This window comes from Corvus hawaiiensis, chromosome 5, assembly GCF_020740725.1.
Source record: "Corvus hawaiiensis isolate bCorHaw1 chromosome 5, bCorHaw1.pri.cur, whole genome shotgun sequence".
Classification (NCBI taxonomy): Eukaryota; Metazoa; Chordata; class Aves; order Passeriformes; family Corvidae; genus Corvus; species Corvus hawaiiensis.
Window position 1 is genome coordinate 32,519,554 of NC_063217.1, and position 26,374 is coordinate 32,545,927.

Genomic DNA, 26,374 nt, shown 5'->3' on the forward strand with positions numbered 1-26,374 from the left:
TACACCTCTTAAAGCCCAATGTTTCATAAAATGTATATCTGTTCAGGTTATAGAACAGAAAGTTGTTCCTGTGGTAAACATTGTAACTTCTGAGGTTATACTTATTACAGTAGATAGCATATGTCATTATGAATTTAGAATTACACATACTTCATTTTTTAGTCCTTTTTTCGTTTGTGCATGTTGTTCCTAAATGACCAAAAAGCCAGAAATGTGGATATCCTGCATCATGATGGATGAGGTGATTTAAAGAACATTCTCGCCCTGTCTGCACATACAAAGAGCAGTACAGATGAGAAACAGGCCATAGAACCAGTGGATTATTTATATTCTCTCAGCTTTCTGAAAAGGTGACATGCACAGATCTAAAAATGCTCCTGCTATTTGATGTTAAAACTGAGGTTTTTTATTAAACAAAAGTTAGAAACAAAACTTGTTAAGGATATGAACATCACTTTTAGTAAGAGTTTCTATTTTTACCAAGGCATTATGCTGAAATAATTGGATAGATTTTAATATAATAAAATTGGGGTTTTTTTGAAATCCTATATGAGAATAGTAATGATTGATTTTAGGCCTGATAAGGACACATTGTCAAAGGTATATGACTTTAAATTTGAGAAACCACTAAATAGATTTATTCTCAGTGCCTGTAACCCTGCACGGTTTCCTCAAAGTTGCTGTGATTATGTCAATTAACTTGAGCAAACATATTCAGACCTGAAATACAATACAATCACAAGAAAATACAGAGAAATGGTGCGTAACAGTCACTGCACTTTGTCTTCCATTTACCAGAAGGTGAACACATACCCAGTTGCAGTACTTTTCTTACAATGATCATTGCAGTTACCCTTTTTAGAGATGGTAGGATGAATGCATATTAGCACAAACAATGGCTCTTTCACTTTTTATGTTCTTTTATAGCTGGCCTTTGCCAAAGGAATACAGGGTTATAACTGGAAGATTCATTCAGGCTACTAAATCTAATGTGTAACTTGCATTCATTCTTAAACACAACACAGCTGAGAGCAAATAAGAAAATTCTATTCCCAGAACAGTTAACTTTGCAAGAGAAAATGCCAGACTTGACAGATTTGTTAACTTCAGTGACTGCACCAACATTTAATGACAAAAAATGTATTTGCCAGGTGGAATAAAAAATTACCTGAAAGATTGAAAGTAGGCTTAGTGGTAAAGTTTTGATAAAGGACATTAGCATTTTTTTTTTCATTCTTTCAAATATTTAATGGTTCTGATATTTTTTAAGAGACATTCTAGTACAACCTCCATGAGACATTGCCATGTGTTTGTAATGTCAAGATCACCAGGCTAGGGTACTTAAATTATAATTTCTGAAGTTTTCCAGCAGCTATATAAGAAAAAAATTCAAATTCACTTCAGTTTACACTTGCCACTGGCAAAGGCACCAATTTTTTATTCACTTAGTGACATAAAAATTCTGGACAAAAAGCTGTCCATCACTAAGTGTGATATTCTTTCATATATCTCCTAGACTAGGGAATATGAAACATTTTTCTTCAGAGGCTGTCTTTCCCCATATGCCATCCAACATCAATATATCTTTATGAGAAAGAAAAGAAGCAAAAGGATTGGTCCTAATTTGATTAAATTATCTCCAAATGCCTCATTCCTTTTGTTTTTGGAGCATCCATGCACTGAAAGCAGTGCTTGTCATTTAGAGTTACCATAACCTCCACTATTTGTGCTTCAAACTGTGGGAAAAAGAAGGGGACAAAAAAATCAAAGAACAGAGAAGTAAGCATAATAATAATAATAATAATAAAAGCCAGTATAATTTTGGAAGTGATCCATCAATTTACTGTCAGTAGAAGTGACATATGTTCAATATCTTCTGCTGGCTCAGGTCAGGCTGGACATGACCACACTGTAGCTCTCTTAAGATTACTGGAAGCCCAGAATTAGTTACAGCCCTATCCTAATGAATGCAGCCATTCTTTTGAAAATAGAAATTTTGCTTTTCTGACCTTTTAGCAAAATCTATAACACACAAAGTTGTCTGTACTAAGTGCTAGGGTTTTTAAAATTAAACTCTTGATCCAGCCTCATAAACATGAGATTTTTAAAAAATAATCCCTTTGCTCGGAAAACGAAGGTAAGGCTATACAGCAAACACTGATCCTATAGTAAAGCAAGGAAAAGCATCACCCATCAGCCTAAAAGACACTTAAAATAAGAACATAATTAACAATTTTTTCTCTGAAAAATCTTGCAGACTGAGGGACGTGTCTCCATAATTCATTTCTCTGGTATTCTGTATGAGTGTTTTTCACACAAAATTTTAATTTATTTCTGCATACAAAGTTCAGCCCAGATAGTGAAATATTTCTGCTTTCTATAAAAAGCATTATTTTCTTTTCTATAATCTTTGTCATGAAAACCAAAGCATTGAGATATCTGGTTTTTTACCCTTGAATTTACTTCAAAAGATTATTCAGAGCCTTATATGAATGAATCTATTGGGGCACTTTTATTCATTCTCAAACACACTTAAGTGCAAAGAAATGAATTCAATCTTCAGAATAGTTAACTTTACAAGGAAATAGGTTATGCCTGTTTTTCTTATTTTGGAAACTGAATCATAATGAATTAGTACATAGAAACACAAAAGGTACTATGTTAAAATAAAAACCCAGTCTACTAAGCCCCCATTAAACATTTTATATTGATGCTACTTTTTATGGATTTGATTTTAAAAAAAAATATTTTTATTGCTTCTCAGGATTTTCTTCTAGAAAATAATTGCTTTGATATCACCACACTCTAGTTATTTTTTCGGGGGGGGGGGGGGGGGAATGAAAAGACTAAAATAATAACATGCAGTAATAGCTGCTAATGGAAATTTCCACATGTGTTCCTTGAAGGGCTTGACTGTGTGCAATAACAGTAAGCATGAGTAGTATACAATACAGGACGTATTCATTGTGGTTTGATAATTCTGCTAGATTTCTGTCATTGGTTCTTTTGGGGATTCGGATTTCTTCTCATTTCCATGAAATTCAATAATCTCAGTGAGCAAGGTTCTGTAGGGAGCCCTAAAAGATCACTATATAATAATGTGTGCTCAGTAAATCATTTTATGCATGAACAATATGCTTATAAATTATAAAATACTAATGCACTCATTTAATACTTTAAACCCAATACTCTATATTTGTACAATTAACTGAAATGGATGTGAGGGTGATTTGTAGTTTGAAGCCATGTATCACATATTTTTAAACCTTAAATCTTGAATGGACTGTAGTCAAATTTACATCAACATCTAAATTTTTATTATGAACTAGAGGCAACAGTGATTTCAAATAATCTTCCCTATTTATAGAGACACAAATGCATTGCAGTCCCTACTTTTTTCCCACCATATAGTTAAGATTGTTTCTAGCCTTGTATAGCCTGTATTTGTTTTACTTATATCTTTTGGGGGACTTCAACTTGCCAGATGGAAATGCAGCTGGAAATGCAGCACAGCAGAGAGGAGGCAATCTAGAAGGTTCCTGGAGAGTGTAGAACTGCCTGACACAGCTGGTAAGTGACCCTACCAGTGGAGGTGCCCCATTAGTGGGTGCTGAATATGAGCCAGCTGAACATGAGCTAGCTGTGTGTCCAGGTGGCCATGGCCAATGGTATCCTGGCCTCTATCAGCAACAGTGTGGCCAGCAGGACTAGGAAAGGGATTGTCCCCCTGTACTCAGCACTGGTGAGGCTGCACCTTGAATCTTGCATTTCGTTTTGGGCCACACACTGCAAGAAACACATGGAGGTGCTGGAGCCAGTCCAGAGAAGGGCAACAGAGCTGTGGAAGGGCTGAGGTACAAGTCTTATAGGAGAGGCTGAAGGAACTGGGATTGTTTAGTCTGGAGAAAAGAAGGCTCAGGAGCACCTTCACTGCTCTCTACAACTACTGAAAAGAGTGAAGTGGGGGTTGATCAGTTCTGATTTGTCTCAAGTGAAAGGATGAGAGGAATTGGCATTAAGCCATGCAGGGTAGGTTCAGATTACATATTAGAAAAAAAACCAAACCACTGATAGAGAGGTTGGGTATTGGAGTAAGTTACCCAGGGAGGTGGTGGAGTCACCATCTCTGGAAGTATTCAAAAGACATCTGGATGTGGCACTTGGGGATACAGTTTAGGGGTGCTGGGTTGATGATTGGAGTAGTTGATTTTGAAGGTCTCTTCCAGCCTTGATGATTCTGTGATTCTGTGATCTGAGTGAGAAAAAATAGGTTAAAATGCACAGGATATTAATTACTCAAAAATAATAAAATTTTGTAATTATTAAAGGACATAGAAATTATATTTCTGCAGTTTATGGTAAAAATCACAATTGCAATACTAACTAATTGCAGGAACACTTGTTTAACAACCATTTTACTGTTGAGATATGCTAGAATCCAAGCATGAGAGGCTGCATTTCACAGTGAACCTGGCTGCTCTTGTACTTCAGCTGTGGAGGGACTTTCCAAAACGCAGTTCCCTGGAGCAGAAGGGAAGTGGAGCAAGTCTCTCCCCATCATCCTATCAAAAATACATCCATTTCTCTGCCCATCTCTCCAAGCTGTCAAGGTCCTTCTGAAGGGCTGCACAGCACTCTGGGTTATCAGCCACTCCTCCCAGCTTTGTGTTCACTGAACTTGCCGAGGAGGCATCTGCCCCTTCATTCAAAGCATTGATGGATAAGCTAAACAATACTTGGTTTGCTCCTTTCATACTGGTCCTGCTTTTCCCATCTTCTCACTTTTATACCTCTACCGAAAATCTCGTATAACTAAGTACTTTTCTCACGCTGGAAGAATGGATGTGTTGGATGTGTTTGTTCGTTTGTTTGATTTAGTAGTTTGGCATAGATTTTTAATTCCTTGCAGCCTTGCAGGAGACATTTTCAGGGACTGTCTTTAGAATGAAAAGTTTAACTACTGTTCTTCTCTCCCTTAAGTCTGAATAAGGTCATTTGTTACCTTTTTCCTCACTCTGCTTGCCACATTTTGTTCGTAAAGGCTTATGTGAGTGAGGTTTACCTCCCAGAAGAAAGGGGAAGTGACTCCTCCTCAGAAGCAGCTGAGCAGGGTCAATAAAAGCAAACACCAGCCAACAGGAGGATCAGGCACAGGAAGGCATCAAGAAGAGAGCTTCCAGCTACAGCAGGAACTGAGACGGCTGAGAAGAACAGAAAACACATCAGGCCTAAGAAATGAGAAGAGGACCACAGGAGACCATTAAAGTACAGAACTGATGGAAATCAATCCTGGAAGAAAGGAGGTGCTTAGAAATGCAAAAAAAAATGCAGGGAGAAACTGGTTTGTTTTTACTGTTCTTGGACTTACATGGTTTTCTTCCTTGAGTTCACTGTAAGAAGGTTGATTGATCTGTTTTAAAGCTCTGATGAGATCAACACCCTTCCACACAAACTTACAGGAAGCAAGCTTGTTAATAAAATATATCTAAAAATACTGTAAAGAACTGACACAGTCCTATTCCAGATACTGGAATTTATAAACAAAAAATCCACTTTGACTTTCCTAAAATATGAATTCAAGTCTATCAGGAAGTGACTATAATGCCAATAAATTCTATTATTGCCCAACAGTGGTTTCAACTGACATACACGATTTCAATAAAGTATTTAGAAGGAGATTTTTTGCCTGTTACCAAAATAATTAACTTCTGATTTATGAACTGACCAGTTTTACACAACACGAATGAATGCTGTTCGTCTTGAGTGAAGACTTTTCAGAACTTTAGGGGAAGCCCTTCTGCTATTAGTTTAAAAAATACATTAATGTGCTAAAGCAGACATTTTTTGTGCTCGTACATGGAAACAGCTAAAGTGGTTCTCTGAGGAGCTCGAGCTGTCTTTCAAAAATTTTGAACAAATCTTCACCTACAAAGCTAAATACCAATCTTTCTGAAACTAAAGAAAATCTAGGAGGTTTTAGATGAGATGTGAAAGACGCTTTCCCCTCTCCACCATTTTTTTTAGCATGCGGTCACCTGTAGAATGTTTTACAAAGATATTATTTAAAAAATGAGATGATTATTCCCTAATAGAACAAAGAAAAGAAATGCATGAAATAAAGAACTACTGTTCAGTGCTGTCTGAAGCTAAGGCTTCCTTACCATTCTTCTTCACAATAAACTTCATGTCAGGTTTTGTAACACAAGAAAAGTAGATGGCATCTTTGACATACACTTATTGTACAGAACCTCTACTTTTTGGCATCCTTTCAACATAGAAATACTTTTTATTAATATTCATTGAGATAGTTATCCTACATTTCTTTAAGTTTCTTATTTTTAGTTTCATAAGTAGTAGTGTTGACTTCTGGTTTGCTAAATTTTGTTAAATAATGAAGTATGTTGGCACATAAAAAGCTTGTGCCTAAAAAAAGATGAAGAACTGAACAGTAAGGTTCAGAGGGAGAACTGGAAACGTTTTTACTGAATATTTAAAAGGATACTATCTTTAGCTGTCTATATATAGCTTTTCAGCTTGCTTAAAAGCTTTTTTTTTATTTAAGATTCTTGCTAACATTTAAACAAAGATAGAAAGGAGTATAAGACAAAAAAAAAGGCATTAAAAAAGGAAAGGAGCTCCACAGCCAAGATATTATATACATAAAATGATGAGATTAACATTATAATGGTGGTATAGTTTTCCAGATTTATTTTATTTTCACACAGTGAAAGGATTCACATTTTTACACTGGAGGCATTGAACTTAATTTTACAAATTGTGTTTTGTTTCTCAAAGTGCAGTTAGGATATTTCTGAGTCATAACAAAAATCAATAGGTACACATAGCTCAGATGAGCTATCATAACACAGCTTTTAAATGCACCCACACTGAAATTACTATAATTCAAAATCCAATACTTTTGACTGCAAGTGTAGGTTTCAGCAGTTTTGTGTCATTGGACTGGACCGTCTTGTGCAACACGTTAAGTCAGAACACTGAGTGATAAGTTCTGAAGACATATGTAGGTTCTGAAAGTCAACGCCATTTATATATTTCTTTCATATTAGCTAGTGCCATCGACTCATAGTTTTTTGACTACATTCACTGATAAACAAGCAGTTTAATCTTAAGCAATTTAAAAAAATGCTTTCTGAGAAATTCTACACCACTCTTCATGAAAGTAAACCCCAGAGAACAGGCAAATAACTAAAACAACATGGAGAGGAATAACAATTCAATTATATAATTATGAGAAATATTCAATACAATGACCCACTTGCCTGCTCACTTACACTACTTCAACTTGTCAGTGGAGTTAGCTGAATCATTATTTTAGCCATTTTTTTCCTTTTCAAAAGCCTTCTTCTAAGGATTCAGTGGTTTGGCAAATTCATCTGTATGCTGAATTATGTGTCTCCATGTAAGGGACCTCTCAATAAAGAACTTCATTTAATACTCTTAAGATAAAAGGCAGAAATCCAAACCCCATTTCATTTCTAATAAGCATTAAATGTAAAAGTAATGTATTTTCTAATTAAATAATCAAAAGGATATTGAAAAATTTGGGACTTCTATGCCAGTAGTTGCTAAAGAGAAGAAAAATCCTTCAAGTTCACCTCACTTATGTAAGGTACAGGTTGGAAACACATGAAATCCTCTGTGATGTCAAAGGGCAATCATACCTCACTATTTCTCTAACTAGTTTTCTCTGAAATAATTACTACTTGAATAGAAAATTTTATTCTGTGCTGTATGAGAAAACCCATCATGCAGGGAAAAAATAACCAAAACCAAAGAAAAAAGCAATAGATGAGGTCTCCTTATTATGACTTCTAGAGACCTGGTCAACCCAGTGCCAACTTCCATGGAAGTTTTATCATTCAGACCAATAGCAAAAAATAGATCATTCAGTTAAAATTTAAGTGGAGATATATTAATTGCCTGCAAGTATAATAGTGCATCCAGTTGCAAAATAACTAGGTGATGTACATGAGCATCAGTACTTTTTGCATCATTGTATACTGTAAAGGCATTGGCATGAATTTAGGATAGCTTCGTCTTTTTGCCTGCAGTGAAGTCACAGTGTCTAACTTAGGCTGTCTAGAAGAAATACTGAAAAAACGTTCACATCTTTATTTGTTTGAAGAATTACAGGAGAAATTACTTAAGATTATTTTTTAAAGTTCTTTAAAATCTATGGTCAGCTTGTCCCTGCTGTTTAGTCTGTTCTGACAGTTGCTTTTGTAATGAAGAAACTAAATTGTACAAAGATAAGAATCCCAGGGAGCCTTAGAATAAATGAAAATATTTTCATGTTCGTTCAAATGTCATAAGTGTTAAACTTTATCTTAAATTCTTTATAGACTGTTGCTACTAGCAATGAAGATAACATTAGAATACTGAGAATTTTATTTTTTCATATCTATTTCAGTTGTATTAGTGGACTAGAAGTTAGATCTTTAGGTTAAAAAAAAAACCAAAAACAAAAACAAGGGGGTTTAGGTGCAGATAAAGTGTATGTTTCCTGCAACATTTTTGATATAAATTTTACTTAAGGTAGTGTTTCATTCTTTCTCCTCTAATACAAAGTTTCTACTGTAGGTTTAACGAGCAACATATTTTAAAGTACACATATAAGCAAACGAATATTTTTTCTGAGTCAATTATACTGTACAGGAGCTAAAAAATTATGATTAATGAATCAGGGCAATAATGAATAACCTTCCTTAATTTCTTATAAATCTATCCTATATCTAAATCCATTTTATTTTGAATAATACAAGGGACAAAAATATACTCCTCTAAGCTTTTGACAGATTTGAATTGCCAGGGCTATCATTTTATTTGCTTGCTGCAACAATCCAGAATATCTGCTCTAAGAAAGTTGTCTGAAACCTAAATTGTTGTTTTGTCATATTTTGAATTTGCCTGACACTCAGCGTGACCAGTTTATATTTAAGTTGTATTTCTTACCTTATTTTTACCCCACTGTGGATGGTGCAGAACCCTGCAGTTGGTGTGGGTACCCATCAAATAACAAAATAATGTGTTAAGTAAAGGATTCTCCTGGCAGGCTGTGGACATATACAAACAATAGGAAAAGGAGGAAAATGTAGGTGTCTAGCATTGGGCTGGAAGAGTTTATTTTGGTCCAATAGCTGGAGCAAATGTCACAAGGTTTTTAAATCTTTTTACAGAAGGAAGGAACTACACATCTTGGGGTCTTCACTCTATTTCAATCGAGAGTTTTTTCCCATACCCTGTTTCCTTGATTCGATTGTCCATCATAAAGAGAAAAAGACAAACAGTAGAGGAGATGGGTATTAAGATCCTTCACCTTGCTGCCATGCATATGGAAGTTCCACTTGTTTGCCCATCCTTCAGTTTCCAGTGGTAATGCATTTCTGATCATGTAGAAGAGTAAGAATTCCTGATACCATCGGTTACTTTCATAAACAAACCCCACTAATATTGCAATTAAAATAGCATTTATTCTGATGAATTCCCCATGATACTTAATACCATTTCACTTGCCTCACCCTTATAGGGGTCCATTCAACTTGACTTTTGCTGTAGCACAATAGAGAAAATGAAGAACTGAAAGAAAGGGAGGATGAATTGAAGTCATCTGGGTCTGTGATAATGACACAGTGGAATACACTCTAAAAATCATCAAACTGATAAGGTGGGAATGAATATGATAATCATCTGTGTCTTCTCACCTTTTCTAAGGAACTTGGGGCAACGAAAAAGAAGGGAAAAGAGGGGAAAACATGGAGGAAAAAGGCTTCTGTCAGAAACAAAATATTTTGGGTTGTAAGTCAGTGAGCAGAGAAAAAACATGGTGATGGAATAAATATGAAAAGGGAAAAAAGGAAGAATAGAGAAATAGAGAATGGATAGAGGAGGGGAGAGTAAACACACGTGTGTAACTACATATAATTGATTTTTTCTATAATGCTATTTTCCACTTTCTTGGCAGGTGTCTTACCACAGCTGATTTTAAGCAAAAGAACTGGGAAGACTATTTTACGAACTCATTTAACTAGCTTTGCTGTCTACTGAGAACTCTAGTTAGCTATGGGATTGGCTGAATGACCAGCTACACAGTTATTAGTCATAACAGAAAGAAAATGAAATCTTTTGTCCTCTTGAGAGTTTTTTAACTTCTTTTTCATCCCATGAATAATTCTGGACAAATTCAGCCACAAAATCCTGTTACATAAAAGTGTGACTTTCAAAGAGATTCAGGAAAGTGATTTTGTGTTTGCAATGTTTTATCCAGTATAGAAGCCTTTCCTGTCAGGCTCTCCTGTCAGTTATGTGGTTGCAATTTCACTCTCCTGTTTTCTCCTACTTGTTTTCTCAAAATACACATTAGAATTTGTAAGGGAATTGACTGCATCTTCACATTTTCTAGCATCAGTCCTGACAGATCTGTGAGATTTTGTACAGACACAAAACATAATTATATCTCATAAGCATCCATCTCTGCCTTTTCCAACTTTCAAACTGTATTACTAGTTTTATTTATCTGAGCTCTGATATTACTGTGAACAGTATAGGTTTTGCCTTTCCATATATTTCCAGTCTATAGTGCAAATACAGTTGAAGGAGAGAGAGAATTCTTACACTGATTTTACTGTGATGCAGTTCAGTAGCGTGATCCTCTGACATCAGCAGTATTGTTATTCTAATCGGTTTCATACAGCTTGCTGAACCTCAGTGTTCTGTAACATCTAGGCAATACCTTGTTGGAGAACAGGCTGTCCACAGGATTTTTTTCCTCCCAAATGAATCATAGAAATTAGAGATAGAAAAGATCAAGTCAGAAGTGGTAATATAATTCCCTTCTGTAAAAGTGGATAAGTTATTCAGGCAAATCTATTTGATCCCTGAAATATTGTCATCATGATCGAAGAAGCTGATATTCAAAGGGGATAGATGTTCTGACCTTGAAAACACACCCATCCAGTGAACTGTAGAAAGAACAGGCCAGGCAGATACCAGAGCCAAAACCAGGGTCACAGAACTTAAGACATCCACCATCTGCCTGCCTTGCTCTCTAACTTTCACCTGCAAGACAACAGGATTTGTTGATTCACTTCAATGTCTGTACAAGCCTTCTTGATATTTTATGTTATGCCTTAGTTCACTCTTGGCTGGGCAACAAGAGTCACTTTTATCTTTTATTTCTATATTTTAAAACTATAAAGCCTCGTGACAGTGCCAGTTTAATACAATCTTGTTACCAAAGTAAATATGTATTAGCTGCAATAAAATTTTAGACATTTCTGTAAAAGAACAGAAGTCTTGTTCAATTTGCTGCTGCTTCTAAAGCAAAATATCTTGGACATGAACCTACTATGTAAAATCTCAAAGCAAAATATTTCATGCCACTGCATAATGTAACAGAAAGATGAGAGTATCCTGAGGTGCACTGTAGCTCTGGGAGCTATTTAAAGTACTTTTTAAAATGGCATTTCCTAAAAGTTGTTAAAAAAGACCCAAACCCTGACCACTTTTAGATTTTTTTAAGTTCAGTTTCACAAAAGATCTTCAGTCAATGTCAACTCCTGTCTAGTCCTGTTAGGTGCCTAAATGAGCAATGGTTGTCTAGGCCTTTTCCTTAGTGCTGCTTTCCTCAGGTGCTTTATATTTCATGTCAGGTAAATTCATCCAGTAGATAGTGCTACTCTTCTTGGCATACCCAGACATACCTCAGTCTTTTCAGTACTGAGATACTCAATATCCCATGCACCTCCTAAATCTGCTGCATAGTACAAACTAAGTATGCCTCTCATGTGAGAGGTCCAATATAAGAGAGATTTTCAAAGCAGCCCTGGCATGTCATACAAAACTGCCAGAGGCAAGGAACATCCCCAAGTCTGTAGCACTTATCCAGCATATGGATTCAATTCCCTTCTGTGCTTGACAGTAAACTCCACTTTCCTCTCAGGACTGAATAGCCAAAAATAGCACCAACAAATATTTTTAGACTGTAAGAAGGAGAGCAGTAGCTTTCTCACTCACATAGGAATGCAGAAAAAGATGGTAGGTGATAAAACCACAGAAAATGGCATGTTGTTTGGGATATCTGAAAACTACTCAATCTTATCTTCATACTCTTTGGCAACAGTCAACTTGGACCTGATACCCAACCATTCCTTTGTTCTGAATACTACATAATTTGCCACTGCCATTTTCTGCCAATTACTCTTTCATGCATCTGATTTTCTTGGCCAGAAGATGGCATAGGCATTTCAAATTTATTTGTTGCTGCAGCTTCACTGGGAGATTCTCTGTGATGATTAATCTAAATACAGTATAGCATTTTCTTTTCTGAATGCATCAGTAATCTTTCATTTATGCTGTGCTGATTATGTAAATTTTTCTTCAACTTTCAGCACAGTGAAACAAAACATTACAATATGCATTATTCTGATAGCTCTTTAACAAATCTATTCTTCAATATCTCTCTGATATACTGTTATGTAGTTCTCCAGCTGTCCAGACCTGTAAGATTCAGGACCCTGAATTTCCATTAACTGGAGTTAAATGTTGAGGTTACATAGGTCATTTTGGTATCTGAACTTACCTGACACTAAGTATTTCTATTTTAGTAAGATTGTAAATGATTTTAAACCTCAAATATTTAATACTCTCCTCAGTGTTAACAAGCTACCTGCCTATCATCATTAATTCTATAGGCAGTGGCAATGTCTTTAATTGCCCTGTTGGTTTCATTAGTGTCCCAACTAGATGATAGAAGGTCTGAAAGTCCCTTTTATGATGTGACAGAAGTGTACATTTGAATGAGGTTTTATGAAAATGACAAAGTAATACAAGGTCTTTTCTCAGCTTAAAAGGAAAGAGAAAGGTTTTCTTACGTATGCTTAAAGCTAAAAGGTTGACTATGGGCTTTAAACCATTCACATTTCCCTGCATCACCACCAGCAACATCAGGGTTAACTTGCTAATGAGAACCAAAACCCAGAGTCCCATCATGGTATTCAAATTTAATGTGCACATGGACTTCTTGAGTCAGGACAGGTTTATAAATAGTGCCTTTAGTTTAAAAATAGACTTTTCAGATCTAGAGGAGTTGATACTATGATATGTAAAGTGAATGAAGCTCCCAGGAGTAACTAGAGCTTATGTAATATTTATTCCTACATTTTTGCTCAGCTGTTTTGGGCCATTTTGATGCTGAGCTGCAAGGACTGTTAGTTTCTTAGACATTTCAAATCTTTCTTCAGTGAAGCTGGGGCTGCCTGCATGCTAGGTAACCTTACTTGACTTTGGGATTTTGCCTAAGAAGCCATGGCTATTGTCCCCAGTTACAACTATTTTAATTTAGCAATTTTTGTTGTGCATGACCTCCAGGGAAACCCAAACTGCGCTGCTACGTACAGCAACTTTCCAATATTAATTTAATGCTAGAAAAATTATGAAATTATCTTTTTCTTGAAACATTGTTAATCTCCCAGGTAGAAGAAACACTGAGTAGAGCTAAGATCTGTCTCTGGATACACGTACAAGAAAATTTTATTAAATTTGTATTAGGTACTCACAAAAACAGCTTTCACTCCTTGATTTTGTAGTTGTTTATGATGTTTTACAAGTGAAATATTGGTGCTAATGGAGCAACATTCAGAGCAAAAATGTTCATGGAATATGAAACAAATCTAGCTTTAGTATTTGTCATTGGGACACCATTTTATGCATAGAAACATCATTAAATAAGCAGAGGCCTGACAAAATGCCTTTCTAAGGAAGAAGTTCATCTCTCTGATGCTGTACCCAGTTATGAGGTATCACATTTAAAGTTTCTGATGCTGAAGGCATTCACTGGTGAGCACCTGTCATACTCTTGTTTTCAGCTAGGAGCATAAACTCTCAAATTAACATCCTTATCAAGGGCTAGATTAATCAGAAAGATTTCATAATGCCAAAAAATTCTGTAAGCTATCCTTGAGGAAAATCAGTAGAAAAATTAGAATGATCAGAAACCAGTGCTTAAAAGAGTAAATAAATTTTTTTGTTCCATTAGATGTATAAAATCTGTGTACATAACAAACTTGGCAGTATGATATTTAAATACCGCTTGATGTCTACAAAACATGATTCATTTATAGGAAAGCATCCTGTTAATTAAGGCTAGCTATGAGACAATTGGAAATGACTGTTAACATATCTGGCAGTATCTTACAAGTAGTGAAAAGACAGTAGATAAGAATGAATGCATCTGATCATTAGAAACTAGGTTTGTTCTTGTAAAAATTAGCAACGTTGGACCAATTACACAATCCTCTTCCTTTAAAGATATACTCAGCAAGTTGCCATTAGAGGTCTGAGTCAATGGCCACTGAAACAAAATCCTTGTATGTGACTTCAATGACTGCTGCACATACTGTTTAGTCTTATCTATAAAAGATAAAGCAACTCCATTTAGCATAAAGACTAAACCTCCCTTACCTAAAATTGTTCCAGTCTGAAGCACTAATGGAAATGTGATGGTATGTGTTTCAAAATATAGCTGTGTGATGAAAACACGATGGCTTGTGGAAAGCATTTGTTGTAAGAAGCCAAAGCATTATTTATGCAGGAAAAGCTTTGAAATAGGTGAACAAAATAGTGACTTGGCAGCCAGTATTAAAAGGTATAGAGTATCTTGGGAAAAAAAGGAGGAGAAAAAGTAGCCTTACTGATCCTGCCAGCAATATGAGATCTCTAAAATTCACTCAGATTTTCTGAGTACCAAATATTCTAGCTGGAATTCCCCTAATGCTTTAAAACACTGGTTTTTTGTTCCATACATAAGCTGCTTCCCTCTTTTACAGTAGGTTATTTTACCCAGACTAAACATTTCAGGAGAGTAAAAGTACTTCACAGTCTTAACACTCAAGAAAAGAATGCTGTAGACCACATTTCCCTCAGTTCTCCAAAAATTTTCAGAAGAATTAGTCATTTTTGACCTGCTGGCAAAGTGTTCAGCCCTCCATTCTAAGTCTATGGCAGGCATTCAGCACCACCTAGTCTATGTAACTTTAATCTTTTTCCATTAATATTCTGCACATATTTAAGTTGCTAGAAATTTCTGGAAACTTTCTAATTATCATTCAAGACATACTTAGCACTAAATCTAGGGAATAACAACCCACACAGTAATTTGTATATGCTCTGCAAATACAGGTTGCTACTGATACAACTACATCATGTAGTTCTTATTGAGGCTCTTGTATTCATTTTGATATCTTGGCAATCTCATAAGGATTTATTTTAATTATCTGTCAGGGTCACAATTTTTACACTCAGTTAATGTTGTATTGTGCTCTTGGAAAAGTCATATTGTCTGGGAAAACACTTTTTCATTTTCTGTTGCTTTAATGCAGCTTTATATTCAGCAGGTAGATTTGATATTGTTATGTCTTTACTGAGCAGAAAGGCTTCTTTTCCAGTAAGGGTGGTGAAAATATTTAGTGGAACATTGCTTTAGACAGCATCTAAAAACATAACCTGCTCAAGTTGGTTACCAGTAGATTATCTTTCTTCCACATACATCCATTGCACAACATTTGCTTAAATTTATTAAAGCTTATTTGGCTTATGTCAAAGTCAAGAAATTCAACCTCTGCCTTCTCAGTTCAGCCAGCTGGTGTTAATGCATAATAATGTATTCTTTAGGTACAAAAATCACATTTTTTCACAGTAACGTGATCTTACTCTCTAAGGAGGATGAATACTTTTTCTTCAAGGAAGATTATTCAAGATTTTGATTTTGTGGCCTTTTTAAAGTTTCAGTATAGAGCTTCAGGCTTCATTTATAGCATTCTGTTCAAACTTAACTTTGAAGATAAAAAATTAACCCCTTCCTATATATATTTTTATGGTACTCACCTCTAAAATAGAAAGTGTTCTACAAACATAAGTGTTTAATTTCACCATATGCCATTAAAATATAGGAATTTCTTAAATTAGCAATATTTGCCAGTGATTGTGGTACCTAAAGCTAGGATCATTTTTTAAAATTGTTTATTATATAACATATGAAAGCTCAACTTCATTTCAGATCCAGCTTCAGGGTCTGAAACAACAAACCTCAAAATATACAACAAACATACTAATGCCAAAAATTTTTTTACTTGAATTTTCTATTCTGTCTTAGCAAGAAAATTTCCGTCCTTATAAGCAAAATGTATCTGAACTCAAGTTTTAAGATAACCCTTCCTGAAAGGCAAATTAAGAGTCCTCTCTGCAAACAGGTATCTGGTTTCCGAGCAGCTTCCAGCCCCAACGCTTTATTCATTCAGCTGACATGCTAACCATGAGCTGGCAGCTTGGGACTTGATTTCCAAACTCATGCTTTCTTCTTTTTTTTTTTTTAAGACAGGCTACTAGGATATCCTGCTAGCCTCCTGCTAGCCTCCAATTTTCACATGAAACAGCTTGTGTTTCCAAGACTTTCAGTTTGTCACTCTACAGCAGCCAATTGAAAAAAGCTGGAGCAACCATGATGCATGAGTTTATGGAAGCCTGAAATTTGATTGATTCAGAGACAGAGTGCCTACTCTTCCTAGACTCATTTTTTTCCAAAGCTAAAATGATTCAGATAAATATATGCCATCTGTCACCTTTCAATACGACACCTTTTAAAAGAGAAAAAACCCTTTTAATTTTTTTCCTTATTATTTGGCTAAAGTGGGTAAATCATGACAATATTAGCAATAATAATGATGAGCGGCAGCAGAAGTTTTAGTGGATAGCAGAGAAAGAAATTTAGGATGGACAGTCTCCAGCTAAGCAGTAAGTTAATAAGCCAATATAAATAGAATTCTTCCAAGTATTACATTTTAATAAGTGTCTGGAGTTTGTATGTTACCATTTCATCAATCCTGCAATATTCTGGACAGGGGAAAAAACCTGCCAACAGCACCTTTTCATTTACTTTCCTCTTCTTGATTCATCACATAAACAAAGAGCTCTAAGTTCCATACAGTCTCTTGTTCTTGTATCAGTTGCCACTACATCAAGGATAGAATCTGAAAGCAGTGCTTTTTTTCTGTGTCATCTTCTGCTTAAAGGAGCTCTGATGTTTGTGCTGAAATGATCTGGAGTTCTGCCAAAGGCTTCAGGATAAGCATATTTCAGTCTGGCAGTGAATCCCCAGTACAAGACGAAACCACTACAGACACTATCACAAGAAAGTTATTTATAAATCCATATACAAAGCCTCTGATAACTAGTGCAGCAGTCTTTTAATTAAGGCCATTTGTTCCAGCTGCCATTAGTATAAACATCAAATGTGGTACTTTGTGCATGTATCAAAATTTAAACACAACAGTGTAGGTAGCATCCGGAGAAAGATAATGTCTATGTTTTCCTCTGTCAGTATTTGCAGATTGAACATTTCTAACTGGACATTTAAAGCCTAAGATTGGTAAGAGACTATACATTTTAAGATATTTGAAATAATATATTAAAAAAATAATTTTGAAAGTTTTAGCAGCTAAAATACCCTGTTGGTCCACAGATACTTTTGCCTTTCCTACTAACCTGTTATTACGTGTTTGTACTTTGTATGCTCAAAATAAATGCATAAAACAATTCACCAAGTGTGCCTTGGATTAATAATGAAATTGTACACCATCTAAAGATAATAATATATTTTATTACAGGTTGCAATAGAAGCTTGCATTTCACCTTCCATGAATAATCTCAGAATTCCAAAGCAGAATCTCAAACACACAAATGCCTATGTATCTATGCATTTGTACACCTACAAACGTGTATAGATAACATTTACAGCTTTCTGTACTTATGGACATGAATAACTAGAGCTTGACATGTAATAGTTATTTTAAAGATATGAATAAAAGTGACATCAATGTTTCTTGTGAGCTTCTTAGAAATTAGAAGGGTTGGGAGGCATTCAGATGCCTCATTTAAGGTTATCATTTAAGCAACCAAAAAAAGAAAATATAATCTCTTCTCAAAAAATGAATTATAAACATGATGGATTCCATTGTCTTTTAAGAATATCATCTCCCTTTGTTAAAAAAGGAAGCAGCAGAATGTTTCATTGCTTAATTTTCCAGTTTGGAGGCAGAGAAAAATGGAGCATCAGTACTGTCTGGGAACTGTCTAGGTAATTGCTTGCCCAGCATCTTTTCTTTTACTGAAGAGCCTGTCTTCAGGAAAGACAACTAAGTCTCTGTTCAACTAGACTTTTAGAAGTACTTGCTAGCAGATTCAAGGAGAGTAAAGTAAAAGTCATATTAAAGTCATGGGAGCTTGAAATATAAATGGGAGAAAAGAGATTTTAATTTCAGGACTGAAAAAGTTAACGGCTAATGTAATGAAAGAAATTTAAAGAAGATAAATGTGAATTTGGAAATCTAGTAGAAATATTATTTCTGCTGATTTTTCAAGAGAGACTATTTAAAACCAAAGCAAGCCTTACAGTTCTGAATATTTTAATTTTATATGAATTCTAAGTCTGCGTGATTGAAAGAATCCAAATAAATGACATGATAAAAATAATACGTCATGGTAATTAAGCTTAAAGACAGTTTATCTTCAAAAGGTGCATCTTTAAGTTAAGCTACCTTTTTAAACTAAAAATGAGTGTCTTATTTCTGATATATGACAATGAATTTTGAGCTAGAAAGTAGAAACTAATTACATTTAAATTGTTCCACTGAGGCTGCTCATTAATATATCGAGAGCAGAAATGAGAGAAAAAAGCAAAAGAAAAACTAATACTTGCCTTTTTATATTTATTTTACAGGAAATGTGTTTGTTGTAAGCCTGGCAGTTGCAGACTTGATAGTAGCTATCTACCCTTATCCACTGGTCCTCACATCTGTGTTTCACAACGGATGGAAACTGGGATACCTACACTGCCAGATTAGTGGCTTCTTGATGGGCCTAAGTGTCATTGGATCAATCTTCAATATTACAGGCATCGCTATCAATCGGTACTGCTATATCTGCCACAGTCTCAAATACGACAAGCTGTACAGCGACAAGAATTCATTGTGCTATATTGTTCTTATATGGGTCCTAACATTTGTTGCTATCGTGCCCAACCTGTTTGTGGGATCGCTACAGTATGACCCCAGGATTTACTCATGTACATTTGCACAGTCTGTGAGCTCAGCATATACTATAGCAGTTGTGTTTTTCCACTTCCTGCTTCCCATAGCCATAGTTACTTTCTGTTACTTGCGAATATGGATCCTCGTTATTCAGGTAAGGCGAAGGGTTAAACCAGTTAACAACCCTAGGCTGAAACCACACGACTTCAGAAACTTTGTAACCATGTTTGTGGTGTTTGTACTGTTTGCAGTCTGCTGGGCTCCTTTGAACTTTATAGGCCTTGCTGTGGCTGTCAACCCAAAAACTGTAATCCCTAGGATTCCAGAGTGGTTGTTTGTATCTAGTTATTACATGGCATATTTCAACAGCTGCCTTAATGCTATAGTATATGGACTCCTGAACCAGAACTTCAGAAGAGAATACAAGAGAATTATTGTCACTTTCTGTACAGCAAAAGTTTTTTTCCAGGATAGTTCTAATGATGCAGGAGACAGAATGAGAAGTAAACCTTCTCCATTGATTACAAACAACAATCAAGTGAAGGTGGACTCTGTCTGAAAATGGGACTCCTACTATTACCACTCAACAGCATCCAAATAAAGCGTCCGTTTTTTTAGCTCTCCTGTTAAATATCATAGTAAAATATAACTTCTACACTGAAAGCACTTTGATCAAATTCATTGCATGGTATTTGGGACCTTGTTACAGAGCCTTGACATACAGATCCTATAATACAATGGTATATCCCTTGTATAATGACATAATGATATCCTTGAGGGAATAAAAAGTTATAAATGACTAGTTTATTTTTTTAGGTGGAGATAAATACCTAGAAAGAGATTGAATCAGAAGTATCCATATTGCCTGGTGCAGTAAAACAAATCATAAAACTATTCCTGCCACTTTCCACATACTTTTTCTGGGCCAGGTTATGGTCCTGATTCTAAAACCTCTGAAAACTTCTTTTAAAAGATGAAATCAGACCTTTATGTAATATATTAGGAGATGTGAAGTGAAAAATCAAGGTAATTGAAAGTTCATTAGGATTTTTGATAAGTACTTCTATCTATATTTCTTTGCTACTAACATGGACATGAATATAATTTTTTTGGATATTAAACCTCACCAGCCCTCCTAGGAATGACATTCTCAATTGACTTCTCAATTTTAAAATAGCTTTTAGGAGAAGAAACATGCCTGAATGATTATCTTCAAAGCTCCAAGGGCAGGAGGATAAACAGCAAGGAAGGTAAAGAACCATGATTCATCAGCTCAAGCCATTTTAGCATGAAAAAGAGGTGTAGGAGGGTTGGGAAGAGAAATTTAAACGACCATTATTTCGGAAGAGATGGTAACTCCTGAAATCAGGAAGTGCCCCAAAGGAGTTTCTGGGGAAATACCTTCTAGAAACATAAGTGAGGAAGAACTGTTATATATCACTTGTTTACAAGACAGAATTCTTAATCTCTGTGAGAAGATTAATGCATTTAATAGGAGTAATAGTTGAGTATGACAGTTTTGTCTGGTTAGTGGAATCTTAAGGCCATGAAACCCTGGGAAATGAGACATATATACAGGATGAGTACTTAACATCTTTCTGAAACCAATCTCCTGAGAATAACCTGAGACTAGTGGTTATTTTTTAATCTGCCACAGATAGATTTTTCAAATTAATAATTAGGGTTTACCACAACTATGAACACAGTGTAATAACCTAGAACAATTGGACCCCTTTAAATAAAGAAAAGAGAAGATACTACTTGTAACAGTGGTACAAAGAGGAACACGTGATTCTCAGGACTTTGCACAGACAGCAGGGACCTCTTCAGTGAGGGGAAGTACACTGTGAAGTGAGGAAGAATAGCTAGACAGGCTGTCTCCTGCAACAATGAATCTATCTAATGAAGTCCTCTGGCGGAGAAAAGCAATTCACAACAACAGAAGTCACCTTCAAATTGACCTTAAAAGGAAAGAGCATTTAGTTCTGGAAAGAACTCTCATACCTTTTAATGCTCAATTGTTTATACCTACAGTGACGTTCAAATACACTTGGGCTTTTCCAAGCCAATTGCAACAATGTCAGTGGGACTAGGAGCTTCTGAATAAATGTCAAACTTTTGTTAGTCTATGTTAAAATGTGAATTTTACTTAAACAGTTATTTGAAAATATTATTTACTGTACTGGAGATTTTCTTGAGCTTATATGTCTTAGAAAACAACAGTCATTCTGTCATAGAACTTCTTACAGTGCACATAAATCTAACAGCATTTCATCTTTCTTGGCTCATAGATTATTGTACTCTTGGTTTACTAATGAACTAAAATGGAATGGATTCATATTTACTTGAAAGCCTCACTGACACTTCATCATCTGGCCAGTTTCTTACCTTAAAAACAGGTGCCTCATGTCAAGATAACAACAGAACTAAATGAACAACATTGTAAAACCTTGGATATGAACTAGCAAGTCAATGCATTGCTGAGGTGCTTGACTCATCTTTGTTTACATTTTCCAGTCAGAACCACTGTGTAAATAACCAGCTCTCTTCTATTGTGGTATCATCATATGATATGATACAACATGATTTACAGCATAAAGTATATCACAGCTTTCTTCACTGTGATTTCATCCTTGGAGGATGCTTAGCTCTGTAATTTTATTGCTTTGTGTGTAGTGATTTTAGAATAGCAAGGGAGGCATGACCACCTTACAAGTAAATGCATTTTTCATGCAAGAAAAAATACGATTTAAATTCTCACAAAAATTGCCTTATTTTAAGCATATTTTCAATGAAAATAATGTCTTATTATATATCTATGAAAGTAGCATAAAGACAGTTAAAGTAGCTTAACCATTAGTAAGTTTAGAATTCTCAAAGATCTTTCACTTTCCATTTCTAACAGAAAATGTACATCTGTATCACATCTACATATTTATGAGCCGGTTCAAGATACTGTATCGAATATATGGGTTATCTGAGGAATTCAAGTCCCCTGTAATTCGCAAGTGCGAAAATATATTTTTGATGACAATGAAAATGGTTTGCTATATACAACAGAACATATTATACCAAAGGTATATATTTTATTGAATAGCCCTGTAATAAAAATGGAGAGCATTTTTCAGATCTGTATTTTGAAATATTTGTATTAAATCTAAATCACAGAAATGTGCATGTTGGTGATGTTATGAGCTGCTAAATACAGCAATAATTTTAAGAAATGTATCTCTTGTTCTTCTTTGGGGGGAGAGTTGATAATTTCGTTTAAATTACTATGGATGAAAAATCTGGGCAATATCTGCTGCCCTCTTGAGATTACTTTTGCATTTACTGCCATTCTGAAGTATGTTTTAGGTAAGGATTGCAAAACCACTCATTGCAAAAGTGGAAGAATAATGATTCTTAACTCTGCAGTAATGGTTACTTTTAATTCAAGTCTATTGCTTCAAAAGAGTCAAAGTGATTCATGCAAGACAATCAGCAGCCTTGTCAGCTGCTCACTGACAATAAGAATGACAATGTAAGTCAGCACCTCACAAGATCTGACTCTTCATGGTTAACATAAAGATGATTGGTGAAAATAATAACGATTTCTATCCATTCTAAGGAGATGGAGTTTGAAACATCTGAAATTAGCTGCTTCTGTGAAAGTGGATGAGCCATGGCATGTTTTCTTTTATTCCAAGTCATTAAATTTTACCCTGTTTGAAAGGTTAGCATAGCACAACTGCATTATAAGAGTTCTATCTGGGTGGTGTAGCTAGTGTACTTGTCCTATAGCAGTCATCAGGCCTGGATAGATTTATTCCTAAAATGCAAGTGTTGGGAGTCTGCCGCGTCTGCAGAGGCCCATCCCTTTCCTACTTCCTATCCATTTCTGCTCTGAGCCCCAGTGAAGCCAAAGGACCTCTGTGAAGGAGCAGTGAAACACCTTGGTCCCCCTCCCTGTATGCAACACACTGAAGACTTACAGCCTTATGGACCTCTACCTTATCCTACAAGAATTTCTTTCCTGTATCACAGTCTTGATTATGTTGAGAATCTAAATAGGATCTCATCAACACACCTTGAACCCTTACAGATAGATAGTTTTATTGGTGGTCATCTAAACTGCAAACCTCACGCTTACAAAGAAGCTTGGCATTATTACATATTTACCAGCAAAGAGAATCTTAATGAATATATTAATATCAAACAGGGTAATTATTGTATTTAAACTGTAACTGTATGCAACAATGTAGTTTCATTTGGAGTAGCTTTGCACATTTTCTCTTTGCACATTTTCTTCTACCACTGAGCTAGTACAAGTGCATAGATATGAAACAAGCATATGTTATTTCAACAGACATAATATGTAGCAATGATTTTACTTCATTTTCTTCTAATTTGTTTTAGAAGGCAGACATATAGATCATCCATAATAAACAGACTATCATGAACAATCTGTATCAGTGTATAGTGCATCCTTCTATGATCATCATATCTTTTTCTTCTTCTTGATCACTTTTGAAATGTTATCACATTAGATCTGATTAATTATGATACACTGAAGGAACTTTTATTTTCATTACATGACACTGAAAAAAAAAATAAAAAAAGATCCTTAAAATGTAACACGCAAGTACATAAATATATGTGGTCATCCAATTTAAAATATAATTTCAAAAATACCTTCTATTTTAATAACTTGTTTGCAAACTGTAGTAATATAGATGGTTATTCTTTAATTATTTTCTAATAACTGCACTTTCTAAGTATCATTAATATGGTTTATGAATAATTAAGAACTGAAAATGTCTGCGATTTTGTCACTGAGGCTTGGGAAATCACACATGCTAAAGCCAACTTTCTTAGCAGAAAAAATATTCAAGTAGTGGCCTGGTTTATAGCCCATGTACTGTATCTCAAATTTTTGCCTGTAATAAGAATTCCATTATGTGGTTTTATGAATTTACTTATTAAAAATATTATTCCTACCTCAAATATGTGTCTGAGAGATTGCAATGTGAATAGGGTGGAAAAGACTCACACTATAAGTCAATAGCCTTTACAATTTTTAATAGAAACAAAAGTAAATTCAGCAAAGAAATACATCTATTAATAATGGTCATAGAAAATATTTTCCCAATTGAATAAAATACTCATCACTCAAACCATCCAAACTACCAAACACTGACCAAAGTATGCACATTTGGGAACCATGTTATTCATAAAAGTATATACAGATTATTACAAAAGTTATACCCAAACAGCCTTTGAGACACGGTGTCTGAGTTTCATCTCACATAAACCAGTATAGCTTCACTGATTCATGTCAGCTGAGGATTTTGGTACATTGGAGTTCATAAATCTAAAAATTAGCTATTTTACACTATTACACAAGCAATATATATTTTATATATTTGAAATTCCTCAACTGTCAGATGTACAGGTTGTGGTAGAATGTGAATTTGCTTGCTAATGATCTGCAAAATTACCCTCATCCAGTGGAACTCTCTCTCTGATTTGTCATTTTTATAAGTAAAGATAAAAAATCAGCAATCTTTTATGTGGCTTCATTCTTAATTGTAGAAGTAGCAACTATTTAGCAGAAAATTATACCAAACTTAAGAGATATAGAGACAGGAAGTCTACTTGCCATTTTTCTTTCTGCTTATATTGCATGTGTGCACACGGATTTCATTTAATCACAAGAATTTTACTTTGCACGTTTGTTTCCAGATTCTAAAACCTTTTAGACTTAAATACATACTCCATACTCTTCTTCAATATGTAAAAATATTCAGCTAATTTATAAAAGTCAGAGAAATACAATGATATTATCAGGTGTATGTCTGAGACCAAAGTATTATTCCACACAACTGAGGCTGTGAAATGTTCTGCCACAGAGCACAGAGCATTGCCTACACAAACCCCAAAGAGGTACAAAAAACACAATTGCACTGATTAACAGAAAGAAGATTCTGCTCACTTTTTAATGGTACAATATCAGATGCTTAAAAATTAACATGGAAAAAATTCACTAAGCCCTTCGCGATAATTTAAAAAGTTACATAAAAATATTTTTTAGATCTATGGATTATATATGCACACTTTAGAAATCTCAAGTCATGTAAAAAGATATGTCCTCCAAATATTACATTCAAATAGTTGTTTACATCCAGCGTAAAGAAACATAGCTCCTACAGGCACATTAAACTAGCTATAAAGCCCTCATATCCCCAAACTTCTGTTGCAGACTGTCTGAAAAGCTAATATGTCAATAATTTGCTCACTCTGTTCTAGTCTTTCCTGGTAGTTTATTAATATGCAACATCTCTCTCACCGTAAACTTTGCCTAGCTTGAAAGCAGAAATACTAACTGTTTCATTAATATTTATGTTTATACCAGTCATCTCTCCCACCCAATTTTGATGTAAATGCAATTTTTCAGGACAACTCCTAGAAATACATCTCCTTCCAAAAATAATCCTTTCTCCTCTCAATCCCAGATAACATGTTTTCCTTCCTCGGTTCTGACCATGCTATCAGCTTGGCTGTCCCTTTTCCACCTGTTCATACCAGTGAACATATGCCATAGCGCTCTTGACTCTGAAATGTCCCTGTCCTATTGTGATCTATTATGACCACTCATGTTTTTTAACATGATATCAATTAGCAGGATATCAATTAAATACTGTCTTACAGACAAATTAAATACAATAGTTTCAGTTCTAGTCACTCTGAAAAATCTCTGGTTTAATACAAGCATAAAAATTTATAGCGTGAATAACCCCAAGGGGTTCTAATCTTTAAATACAAACTTTGATTTATAACCTTTTAACCTTTATATTTTTCTTTTAGGTGCTCATTAATCCCATTTCTCCCCTATCTTTTTCTCCACATGTCAAGAACCCAGCTTCTGTGCAGAGGCAGGAATTAAACAGTCGCTAGAATAAGGGTTGCACCTGAAGTCTCCTATGGGCTGTGTAAGGAAGGGAAATCAAATTCAGTATTGAAGCATTTGACAAAAACTAAGTGTCTGTTAACCAAGATTTTAAAGAAAGAAAATAGACCTTCTTTCAAGAAGAGCTCAGCAATAAGGAACAGTTAGTAAGAAATCACCCCTGATGTTGCCATCAAAAGACTGTTAGGGGAAAAAGGGAGCCTGTCATATATGAACCAAGATTTTACTGCTAGTCTAACTAATGTTTTATTGGTCTACTTAAAAAGTGCAAGTTATTTCTAGTTCAGTTACAATTAAATAAACACTTGAAGTACAAACCATCTAA

At 35.0% G+C, this 26,374-nt stretch overlaps 1 protein-coding gene across 1 annotated transcript in view; it reads left to right on the forward strand.

Moving 5' to 3' along the window:
• The window catches only part of MTNR1A (melatonin receptor 1A), a 52,992-nt gene extending 32,998 nt beyond the window's left edge, over positions 1 to 19,994 (forward strand). Inside the window, exon 2 of the mRNA XM_048304328.1 lies at positions 18,791 to 19,994. Coding sequence (XP_048160285.1) covers positions 18,791 to 19,659 — 869 coding nt within the window. The 3' untranslated portion in view covers positions 19,660 to 19,994. The remainder of the gene's footprint in view (positions 1 to 18,790) is intronic.
• Positions 19,995 to 26,374: the final 6,380 nt, after the last annotated feature.